General features: G+C 36.4%; 2 protein-coding genes across 2 annotated transcripts; both read right to left on the bottom strand.

Moving 5' to 3' along the window:
* Positions 1-261: 261 nt before the first annotated feature.
* Positions 262-3,296, bottom strand: LOC112196991 (protein cornichon homolog 4). The gene is made up of 5 exons (XM_024337509.2): positions 2,993-3,296; positions 2,148-2,329; positions 938-1,060; positions 772-839; positions 262-510 (listed from the first exon to the last, which is right to left on the bottom strand). Exons 1-4 carry the CDS (start codon positions 3,065-3,067, stop codon positions 806-808), a joined length of 414 nt encoding a protein of 137 aa, XP_024193277.1. The 5' UTR covers positions 3,068-3,296; the 3' UTR covers positions 262-510; positions 772-805.
* A 4,353-nt stretch (positions 3,297-7,649) lies between these two features.
* LOC112167424 (E3 ubiquitin-protein ligase At1g12760-like) lies at positions 7,650-8,210 on the bottom strand. Its single transcript, XM_024304442.1, has one exon. It carries the CDS (start codon positions 8,208-8,210, stop codon positions 7,650-7,652), a length of 561 nt encoding a protein of 186 aa, XP_024160210.1.
* Between the last annotated feature and the right edge of the window lie 4,593 nt (positions 8,211-12,803).

The following is a 12,803-nucleotide window of genomic DNA, read 5'->3' as shown; positions in this document are numbered from 1 at the left end:
AATGCGAGCTATCCAATCTATAATGAATGTTATTAGCTATAGATTTCCACCCTGTTTGGCTGAGTAGGCAATACATTTCAACATTTGTTTGATGTACAAGGGTAGAGTCTAGGCCTTGGTGAATATATTCGTTGCTATTCTTCTTTTCGGGAAAAAAAAACAGAGAAAACTAATCGCCTCCTAGTATATGCTCCGGAAGAATTTTAGCCATTGGTGAAATCCTCATAATTTTATTATGTATCATGAAACCCCAATAAGCTATAAACTTTTGAATCACAATCAGTGCCATATGCAACCATTTATAGATTATGCTGCTTCACATTGTAAATGAGGGAAAAAAAGGATGTCCATAAATGGACGAGTGCAAGTAATTTACATACAATACGTGGAGCATCTAACTACCAACAGAGAATCAAATGAGAAATCAGGTGTCAAAATCAGGCTGAGTTTGCACGAGTCCTGATTCATATCCTTAAGAGACCATCTCCTCTGTGGCTCCTTCATAAAAACCTGGCATTAAACCAAAGCAAATTAGTAACATCCACCAAAAGACATGATCAACCAAAGGAAGTAACATAATTGATCATAAAAGTTGACCTAAATATAAGAGATTGCTTACAATGGAAATTTAATGGCATACTAATGTTTTAGTGAAATGGAGACAAAGTAGATGAGAAATAAGATAATGAGTGCAATGGCCACTTCTTCACTTGCTTTGACATGCCAAGGAAAAAAAAAGCATAATGACATAGTTTAGATCTGGAAACTCACAATGGGAAAGCTCAGTGGGAGCAACAGTGCATGATTAATCATATTCATCTCCGATGCTCCAAAGCAACCTAAATCACATTTACACGAAAGGAACATATAACTCACCACTTCAAAAGAGCCAACAACAATTTAAGGACATCAACAAAAACATTTATTATCACAATACCAGAATAGAGAGAGGATGAACAGGACCAACAGATAGCCAATCTTGAAGAACCGTTGTTTTTTCTCCCAGCTCAGCTGGTTGTAGATCTCAGTCACATCTACCAAGTGCCGCCCCTTCATGTACCTGATCATGGAATCACATAACATATTAGATAAACGAGAGGCTCTAATATGGTCCCTAATGAAGTGTTTTGATTCACATTATTGTTCTAATCATATAGAGTAGTATAATCTTTTCCCAATCACCCATTCCTGAACTGTAAGAGCAAAAAGAACGGGTGATCTCTAAAACTCACAATTTAGTGAAGTTCCATGTTAATTTTACATGTTTTGTTCAAATATAGAACAATATACTGCACAACTTCGCTCTGCAATCAGCATAAATTGCAAACAAACTACACTTTGACAACCCGCCTTCCAGACACCCAAAAGGTAAGGAAGCTTAGTTAAAACTAGCATCTTGATATGCTGTAAATGGTAGAGGCTCTATTCACTTTATCAGATGCACACCTACGAGGGAGAGAGAGTGATTGACAAAATAGCAGAGAGGGGATGGACAACATGGTGAGTCCTTTAAAGGTACACTCAGGTGAAACATGAAATCAACGCATATGACAAGCTTGCCAAAATGGCACTCGGTCAACTGACAGTGCATGATAAGGATCAATATTATCTTAGAATAAGAAAAATGCAGAAACAACTAAGTTCTCAAAATCCAGATAATTCTGGCATATTGAAAGTTACATAGTCCAGAACGTATCCAGAAAACATTTCAAGTTGATAACTTCTGAACAGAAAAAACCGAATTATAGTGTTGCATACCTTCTAAAATGAAAATTATAGTCTTAGGTATGCATTTCTTATCCCAACTTGTTCATCACATGTGAAGGAGGTTGCAGTGACAAACTAGTAAGCTAAAGTTGTTCAAATTCCCCAACCACTCAATAACTATAACTTATAAATCATGCAGCATGCCTCACTTGGAAGTTCGAACAAAGATATTAAGTTTTCACTTTTGTCAATATATTTTATGTATCTAGGGATGAGCTTTTCTCATAATCTAACTGAGCAGCTCTTTGTTTTCAAGATAAAAGAGATCAAATAAAAGATACTTATGGCATAAGAAGCGTATTCACCTCAAATAAGTTAATTCTAGCTCTATTTAATTCTAGACACAACAATATTTGAGTAAGGGAGGGAAAGAAACTCACGAATTGACGTTATAATATAGGTGCGGAAGAGCCAATAGAAGCATAAACCAGTGTCTCGTTATAAGAAGAATGACGCACAGAACTCCTTGAACTATAAACTCTGGCAAAACAGTATTGTTTATCCGAGATGATGAATCATATGGATTGATGTAATCAAATTCGAGGTCCACTAAGCACACAAGCTGCAATCAACATTTGCAATGGTCATATCTCTAAACAGTTCAAGAACTATGCAAAAGCGATCCAGGAAAAAGTCCAGACCATCTCTGTAACTCAGCTAACTATGGCTTGTAGGACAACTCTACTACATAAAATAGACAGAACGTAAAATTCAGAACACAAAACCATATAAAGGTTCACCTTTCACTTGCCTAGAATCTCCCCATTATTTCTATAGTTTCGTTGCCAATAAGCTTATGAATAGTCAGTATACTTAGTCTGCATAAGAATGTAAATTTAGAAATTGACATGCATAGTCTAATATATATATTCATACACCCAGTTTCAATTTCTAGAGAATGATACTATACAGATGAATAGCCTTATATAGTACTTTTCCAACATGCGATTGGAAAACAAGTATGAAAATTGATGAAATACAGATAAAAAAAAATTTAAAAAAAAAAAAAGAGTTTTCAGAGGAAAATCTCTAAAAATCCCGGAAAACTTAAACGAACACATACTTGATTTCTTATACCATAAACAAAAACCCAATTAGATTACAAGCTAGATAAGTGACTCAAATACGGCTTCCTAGGCTGTGAATTCACCACTGATATAACTTCCAAGATATTATGAAAAAAAAAAAACGGGGGGGTTTGCAAATTGTGGAAGAAACCAAATACCTGATAACCCAGAAGGCATAAGAGAGTTAAGATGAAGAAGAAACTCAAGAGCCATGTCCATAGCATCTCCATCATAGATCACCCTCTTTCTCTCTGTGTCGTCTTTCTCCAGTCGCGTTTATTTATTTATTTTTTGTTTGGTCCTCGTCGTCTGTGTTCGTATTGGTCTGTCTCTGTTTTGGTCTCGTCGGTAGAAATCGGCTTCTGGTTTTCGTTGGTGCAATCGGAAATCAAAATCTCGTTGACGCCGGATTTAATTATGCAAGTGGAGATGTGGAATACTATGCGGGCGATATGGTTTTTCTATTTATAATTTTGGATTAATTAATAAACGTTATTCATTTAGTTTTATTAATTCTAAAAGTCTTTTTTTTTTTTTTGTCTGATTAAATCTAAAAGTCAAGCGTTGAAGTTTGAACTGTTCGAAGCTGACCAGTCGTACTTGTAGGCTTTCTCTGGAATCATAGGAAGAACATCGGACAGACCCAAGGTTCGATTGTTCGAAATGAGATGGAAAAGAGACTTGAACATCCAAATGTACGACATGAATATTCTCATGTTTGCACTCTAACAACAAAAATTACGAATATGATCGATTTTAAAATAATAAAAAATTAGAAAAATGGAGTCAAATTGACCTTTTATTTGTTTATTTAGTAACTTAAATCCTTAATAAAGTTACTCGGCTCTGCCAGAACCACGTCGTTGCCGATCTTGGATGCCTTCAACAGAGCATCTCCAACCATCCATGAGCTCCAAAACAAGAAACCAAGCAAACCCGACAAGAGTTCACCCAAAAAACCAGATCGAAACATGCATGAGAAGTCGGCGACACTACTTGGAAGTAAAGCAGATTGAGATCTAGCCGCCTCCCAATCCCAATTCGTCGCCCACATCACAAAAATTGAACAATCAGCCACTGTGTTTCAAAGAGAATGGCTCAGAAAACCACTAAACCGTCTGCCAAAGCTTTGGGTAGCCACTGTGGAGATAATTTTGGCCTGCTTGAATCAAGAGTCAAGAGAGCCAGAACCAATTCAAGAGCTTTCCACGATTGAGGAGGATGATTGGCCAGCAGTTAATGAGATTTGGGATAGCGCATTACCTCAAGAGAACTCTCTGACACCGATGACAACTTTATGGGAGCCCCCTACAACCACTGTGTTGCTTCCATCTCATGATACATCACGTGACTCATTCTTAGATGAGGATGAAGACTACACCGTCCACTACATGACCAAGCTTGAAGCGTTGGAGGAGGAAGATCCCTTTGATGATGAGGATTTTTATAATGAAGAAAGTAAGGAGGAGCTTTATGACAATGAGTTTCATGTGCTAGAAGCAATCATGATACCTCATGAAGATCAAGAGTGTTTCAATGATGATATGGGTGATTTCTTAGAAGAGGATACCCTCAAATCACATATCATCGGGCCTCTATCTCTAGCACAGGGTACACCACCTGATTCTCCCTTGCCATATTTGAGCTTTACACATGTTTCTTCCATCCAAGAAATCATTGATTTTGTTGATCATGTGGAGATGATAATTTGCTAGCATCTGACATCTGATAAGGAGATCCTTCTATCCATGCTTGGTGGATCTCATAGGAGATGGAGACAATGGAAGAAGAGAAAGAAAAAGAGGATCATCCAATCCCATGTTGTTATCAAGAGATCATGAAACTTCACTTAAAAGGGTTAAGCATTTGAGGGATCCAAGACCAAAACCTCCTGATTACTCTTGATGGAGAGTAGGTGTGTCAGGTTGAGGACATTAAACCAAGTGCTACATGGGAGGCAACCTAATGATGGAGGAGTTGGAAGCAGCACATATTGCTCGCCAAGCAGATTTGCTTTCTCTATCTCTTCCCTTTTATTTATGTTCTTTGATTATATTTTCTCTATTGTGTCTTTTTGTTGTGTTTAATCTTTTTCTTTATGCTTGATTTGTTCATTGTTGTACTTCATAGTCAAACATTGAGGGCAATGTTTAGATCAAGTGTGGGGAGAAGGTTTAACACTTTGTTGTTTTGCTTAGAGTTTTTGTTTTAGGAGTTTTGGCTTTAATTTCATGTTTTTTTCTAAATCTACTGACCAGTCGGCTGACCAGTCGTTGTTTGTCTATTTCAGGGTCAGAAGCTCACCGACCAGTAGGCGAAATCCACCGACCGGTGGTCAAGAAAAAAAAAAAAGGTTTTGTTTTTGTTGAGTCTTTAGGAGTCTTCCAACACTATGATGAGCATGAACTATCGATTTGAATTATATGGTTACAAGATGATTGCAAGTCATGATTTTGAATTCATAATCTTAAGTAATTGCTAATAGACTTTTATGATTATTATGCTTGATTTATGGTGCAATAGATGATTAGGGCTTATGTGATGACTAAAACTTGATTGAAGCATGCTAGGACAAGTTAAACTTGATTTAACCCTTGTGAGTTATTGAGCTTGTATATGTGCTATTCTTTTCTAAGTGGTTTTAACTTAGATCATCCTATTTTCTTGACGAGGGATTGTACGTAGATTTCACATGTCGTTTCATCTTGACTATGCATATTGACCGCAGCTTTTAATGTAACTAGAGAATATATATATGCTAGAACTTGTCTTCATGCCTATCGAAACTTTTTGCCAATCTAATGCTTGAACCTCTGAAGGGATAAAGGCACTAGGATTACCATCATAGCCAAATTAACCTGTGTCCCTTTTATGCACACAAGATGTGCAATCCCCTAGTTTACCCTCTTGAGCCTACATTAAGCCTTTTCTTTCATCATCCACAAATTCTTACCCTTAAAGCTTAGTATAGATATATCCTTACCCTATCCTAAGGAATTAGTGGAGCAATTTTTAGAGAGATATACTTATGTTCAAGGTACTTTTGTAAGCAAGTGTGGGGGTAAAACTTGTCCATAATAATATATATATATATATATATATGAAAAAAAATGTATGTATGCCGAAAAAGAAAAAAAAAGGAAAAAAAATAATAATATAAGCATACGGCAAAAGAAAAAAAAAATGTGTATGGATTTTAGTCCTCCTTTGTGAATAAGGAGTTTATTTTGAATTGAAGGCCTGTTCAATAAAATTTGGTCTTTGTCATATTTCACAAGTGTTAAAAGAAGGTTTAGAATGAAGCAAAGGCCCAAAAAGATGACATCTGGCTTTGGAAAAAATTATTACTATTTGCTTCATGTGTTCTATGTTGATTGCTTTGAGGAGATATCAAAGTTCTTACATCTCTCATATCATTTATAGTGCTCTGCTAATTTCTTTAGGATCTTTGTTATTCCCTATCCTTTCTTTCTTTTAACCTTAACCTTTAGCACCATTACAACCTTGAATAAAAGACCTATTTGTTCATTGGAGACGGCAGTTGGTCTATGGAGATTTGTGCATGGAGATGAGCCTATGGCTTGGGTTCATTTGGTCATATGCTAGTATCGTTTGTGAAATCTTTGAGAAAAAATTATACATTCAGAAAGTGCTTTCATTGTCATGATATCTACGTGAGCTTTATGTTGTCTTATATTATCATCTCTTTCACGTAGCAATATTTAGGATTGTGTGCATTCAACTCAGAAAATCATGAGAGAAAAGAAATTGAGAGCATCCTTGTGAGAAATTAAGTTGAAGCTTGTTTGAAATATTCTGCTTGTATTCTTCATCATTCCTGACACAGTTGGAAGTAACGTACGGGGTTTACAAGCGATAAACCCTAAAAGACATAGTTCTGGAGTCCACCAGAGAAATAAAGAAAAATCTCTAAATTTTATTAAGTTTGATATCATAAACTGATCCTACTACAAAACATGATGGTGCTTATATAGGCATCCAAGACCTAAAATCATAATCTAACAAGAAATCCTAAAGAATCCAAATTTAAAAGGAAACTAAAAACCTAAAATAAAAGAATTCTAAAACAAATGTAAAACTAGCCTAAAAATATTAAATCCCGAATCGGATAATTAAAATCACATATTTTGGCCTAAATCCTTTATGGCTCACTAAAGTGAGTCTTGAAGATCTCGTCGTTCCCATTCTGGAAATGTATCATGCGTCTCAAACAGACATTCTGGCCAAATCTTACTCCAATCTGATTCACAATCCAGAACCTGACTTTTCCCACGAGAAACCCGAAAAGTACAAAACCAAATTTTCTTGGATATTGCAGCGGCTAGTAACCTCATTATGCATGAATTACCTATTTTCCCATCACTCTTCTTAATTACACACTGCTTCTTTATTTTTCTAATTTTCCGGCTAAACCAGGTCCATTCTTGTCCTACATCAGGATAAGAATCCCTTGCCGCGTAAAACAAAAGCACAAATCCATTACATTTTACTATTTTAGTCTAATGAAATTAATTGAATACATCTAAAATAATCAGGAAATGAAACAAATATAAGAAAACTCAGGTCCCAAAACCTGTTGTGTCCAGCAGAAGCCTTGAATTGAGTGCTCAGCAAAACCGCCCTTTTACCAAAGGTGGGGTTAAAGCGTAGATCTTTTTTATGGAATTCAAGTATGCCACCGATATAGCCATTCCTAGTCTTTTAAGGAAACAGTTCTCAAAATCAGCAGTACAACAAAACGTACGTTGTGTACAGCATGCTAGATAAGATTGATGAATTTGATCAAAATAAGCTTCATATATAGCTATATGCAGCAACCTGTCGATTCTTTCCACCTATTTCTACAACTATTGGCATTGGGTATCGACACAAGGGACACCTGTGGCTGACCTCCAGGCTCTTGACAATGCAAGCAAGATGATAATGGTGTGTGCAGGGCAAAGTAGTGAGGAGCTGATCAGCGGTAGTTTGTGCAAAATCCTCCAAACAAATGGCACAAGATGGGGTTTGTATGAGAGTAGCTTTTTCCAAACCATCAAACCTCAGTTTTACCAATTCAGTAATTGATGATATAGTTGCAGGAATGCGCTTATTGGTGTCATGATTATTGGAAAAACTATACGATATAAAATTTTCAATTGCTTCCCTAATAATCTCTGTACTCCAACTAATGTAATCAGGATCATCCTCAAACGAATCCAATACGGTCACGTCCACTATTATCACAACTAGAGGCAGCTCGGGGACGGATACATCAACCTGCTTAAATATTTCTTCAGTAATAGTTGGCTCCTCCTCTTCTGGGACACCAATGCTCAAAAGCCGCTGGGCCACAATCTTCTTATTCGCTCTCATATTTTGAAGACGAGAGAGACTGACAGATGTTTGTGTTTTAGTTATCAAATTTGGTCGATAACTAGTTATAGTTCCTTCATCTCTTTTGCAAATGAATGTTTGCTTTGAGACAGATAATATTATCGGAAGGACGTTTATCCGGTATCTTGATTGTAACGGTTGTGCGGTTTCTCTTTGCAACGCTTTGCAGCAAAACAGATGTCTCTCTTGTGTCGACGACATGCATGCGCTAAATAATGAAGCTAGCTTGAACAAGAACTGATAATACTAAACTCAGTGGAACTATATATAGCCAACTGCCCAACTATATATCTAGTCCTTAACTGGCCAGGAGTACACGTGCATGAGCCTCTCTTCTTCTAGGATTAGGAAAAGGTTAAACCCACCGGAGTCTTCCATTAACTAATTGGGATTCTACCAATTAAAGTGAAATTAATTGGGACCCTCTTGAAGCCAACGAGCCGCTTGGATTGCCAAATTAATAAACTTGCCCTGTCATGCATTTCAGCATTTCACCTAAACTGGACTTTAACTTCGATTCGGATTTTGTCGAGAGATGCCTCCCTTCCCCTCCAAGAGCGGACGTCAGGCTAACAGTGTCAGCTTCTCCTTCACATAATCTTTCGACACATTTGGGTTTACTACTTTTTTGCTCCTTCATGATTTATAAGTTGACTAACTTGAACCCTTTTTTGTCTAATTTGAAGAATTTTATGTAGGCTCTGTTAAACTGAAAGGAAAATTCTACAATGTGTTAACGTATGACATGCATACAATTGTCTTAAAAGTGGTAAAATGAGTCCTCAAAATAGTAATATTAGTCCTCAAAGTGGTAACATGAGTCCTTAAAGTGATAAATTTTCTTAGTTACCACATAAGTCCTCAAAATAGTAATATTAATCCTCAAAGTGGTATATAACATGAGTCCTTAAAGTGGTAAATTTTCTTAATTTACCGTATAAGTACTCAAAATAGTAATATTAGTCCTCAAAGTGGTAACATGAGTCCCTAAAGTGGTAAAAATAGTTAATGTATGAGAAATGTTAACATACCATAGCTTTACCCAAACTGAAAATCTAAAGATCATATTAGACTGCACATTTAATATGCATATGTAGACATGTTCTCATAACACAAATACAATTAAAAAAGAACTAGGATTCATATTTGTTCTTTAATTACTTGTTCTATAATAATTAACAATAAGTTGTCACTCTTATATGAATTATATTGATATTCAAGTTTTGTCTTATAGGCTCGACAATCCAAACGCTTGAACTCCATTCAAAGATCATCCCATTATATGAACGTAATATTCAGATCACTTTTTTTAAACTCAAATTTGACTGGTATCAAATTAACATTATCTTTGCTTTCAATATTGCCAGCTAGAACTATATTCTAGCCTTATATAGTTATATGCTAGCACACTTGCCTTCCTGAATGCGATTTTGCGCGTGCGAAAGCGCGGTTGCTGCATCTACTGACATGGAATAATTCCTGATGCTTGAGTTCAACAGCTTAATCTATATATTAAGCAGCAGACTTTCAAAAAACTAAACCTTTCAGTCAAACCAACATTTACTTTTCTGCAGAAGAAGTGTATACAGTTCTTGAAGTGTTATCAACAAATATGACCTCAATGAAAGGTTGGGTGTAAAGAGCACTCCAACCATACCATAGAAGGTGAAGTACAAAAATGTGAAATATATTAAAAATAGGTATCATAAGAATTTAGCCAGTGTTCACTCAAATCTGATGATTGCATAACCTATGACACCATAGAGAAGTGTTTGGGCAAAAACTTAAGGGAGCTTAATTGCAACCTGCAAAAGAAAAATGTGCATCCATTTTTTAAATAGGACATGCATTTTCCAAATAGAAAGTAAAAATGAAGCGGAGAGTTATTGTAAAGAATGACAAAGATTTCCAACATACTAGCCTTCTTGCACGCACTATGCGCATGCGGAAGGGCCGCGCTCGCACATGCGAGTTTAGTTTTTGGACAATACATTCCGCATATGCACATTATCATTCCTCTCTTACTATGCCTGTGTCAGATTTCGCTCGGGAGTGCAATATAATTTCCATGTTGCACACTACCTAACTCTCTCATATGCAAACATTATACTATGGTATTTGGTTTTACCCGTTCATTAGTAAAAGAAAATTAAACTTCATACAAAAATATGCACTGACGCAAACTGATGTTTAAAATAGAAACATACTGTTTAAAAAGAAACTTCTACACATGCCTATATACATTTTTGTTCAATAAAGTCCACATGCTCCAATCAACTCCATCTCAGCCATCCATTTATCAACAGTCGTTGCCCAAACTACAAATTAAGAGTACCAAAAAGAACAAAATTATTTTTAAAAAAAAAACAGAAGATAGTGTCTTTGGTTTTTATTTTATAGTACATACCATGAAGTTAGATAATTCCCTTACTGCAACACCCTTGCTCCAATTATTGGAAGAGTTCTGTACGTAGTGACAGAAAATATTAAATTTTTAATTCTATGAATTGACCAAGTATAGTATATGAATGAACTCATCATATAACCACCTCAATATCATGTTTCAAACCCTCAAAACGCTTGATGTAGAACTATTAGGAGGAACAAATAATTATTGTTAGGAAAATTCATAATAGTTCAATATCATGCATACTTGCTTTTAAGTATCACAATTGAAATCTATAATACCTTAGCGAAAAAGCTGTTTTGTTCACGATGCTTTTGCCTCCTGCTCCTCCATATGCAGATTTTTATATGAAAGAAAAAGTAAACAAATTGCTGTGACTATTGAAGATGCACGCAATAAAATGAACAAATTATATATCATAATGAATACCTAATACGCAAAACCTTTCTCCAAGTTCGTTTGATGTGACCAATATCGTGTGTCATCAGCTCTCTACGTGCATTTCTGTAGCGCCAACTGTAGGAATTTCAAAAGTTGACAATCAAGTAAATAACTATACTTGGAAGAAAAGAAACAAACTAACAGAGTACATACTGTGCATGCTTCTTTTTCTTCCACTCTTTCAAAATCAGCTCACTGAGATAAGCAGTGTTAATTTTTATTGATTGTCCCATCCACCAACCAGATGAAAACATGGAAACAAGTCTTCTAAAGCCCTTGTCTCTTTGAAACTTTTTGTTTTGTTGATGGTGCCTAGCTCGTACCTTTACTACAAATAGAAAAAGTTGCACAAAATCAAAGGTTGTAATACCCTAAAAATAATGCAATCAAATATGCAAGTTCATAATATCCTTTTTCCATTGAATAAAGAAGTACCTGGAGCTTGTTAAGCTCTATTGCTTGAGCTAGTTTCCACCATTGGTCTCTTTCCTTGAGCTATTGCACGTCGTTGAGCCAAATATGCCTTGTGTTGTGAAAAACTCATTGATTGTCGCCCTTTCACACTATGCCGAGCACGTACAGGCTCCATTTGGCCCATGAGTTGTTGGGGTTTGTTCCTAAAAAAAAAAATAATACATCTCCTTTAACTTTTTTCTTCAAATCTTTTTGGTATAAATTTTTTCATTCCCTACATGGTAAACAGTATGTATGTAAGAATTGCTATTCCTTTATGTTTTGATTTCATTTTATATTACCTATCATTCTACGTAGGTACGTAACGAAAAAAAAATGCCTATTTCTTACAGGTAAGAAAATAGACTATATAATACCAACAAAACAAACAAAAAAAAATTAAAATTCCTAAACCCTTCCCATCCATGGGTAGCAAGACTTTTTAACTTTCTTTTCATCTTGTTTCTACTTTTTTTTTAGAGTAATAGTCAATCATTTTATTAATAATAAAAATAAGAATAAGAACGATTACAACTTATAGATGTAGAGACTACATCAAAATCAAAAATTATAGAAATGAAACTAGATGCAACAAGGCATCGGAAGTAAAACCTAGCGAGGATAGGAAGGGATGCTAAAAAGCATTTGATGAGGCACCGGGCAGACCCCGGGCTATGTAAACCGGTACCAATAGTATGGTCAACCATGCTTCCACACAAAACTATGTGTTGAATAGAGGGTAACCATCTATCAAGGTAACCAGCGGTAGTGTGACTGACCTTGCCCACTCCACGTAAATTAATACGTCGAGTAGAGAGCAATCTTCTACCCAAGAAGCCGAAATTCCAATTCTAGAGTGTAGCAGAAAAAGAAATCGACAAAAAGTCTCCTAGATCCCAAATGAGAAACCAACCAGAAAGCAAGGCCCAAACACAGGCCCAGATTGAGTAGCCCAAACAGAGAGGAGCCCAGGCCCACAGTTGGCCACCCAAAATTTCTCTGGGCACCCAGACCTGTTCTGCCGTCAACCCCAGGCGCTGCGCCGTCAGTCCTCTCCGGAGACCCCCCTTCCCAGACCTGTGCTCTCGAATCAAAGCGCCGCCGCTAGACCCAGTGGTACTCGGATCCACCGATAGGAACCAAAGCCTGCCTACCTCGATTGCCTTGCAATGATTGGAACTCCTCGGAGACGGGGTTGAGGGCTTTATGTCAGACGGAGCAGATGGTGTTGACGAATTGCGCCTAGCTTCACTGCCCCAGGACCAGATCTA

Source organism: Rosa chinensis, chromosome 1 (assembly GCF_002994745.2).
Source record: "Rosa chinensis cultivar Old Blush chromosome 1, RchiOBHm-V2, whole genome shotgun sequence".
In the NCBI taxonomy this organism is placed as follows: Eukaryota; Viridiplantae; Streptophyta; class Magnoliopsida; order Rosales; family Rosaceae; genus Rosa; species Rosa chinensis.
Note: the sequence above shows the minus strand (reverse complement) of the source record. Positions and strands in the feature narration are given on the sequence as shown.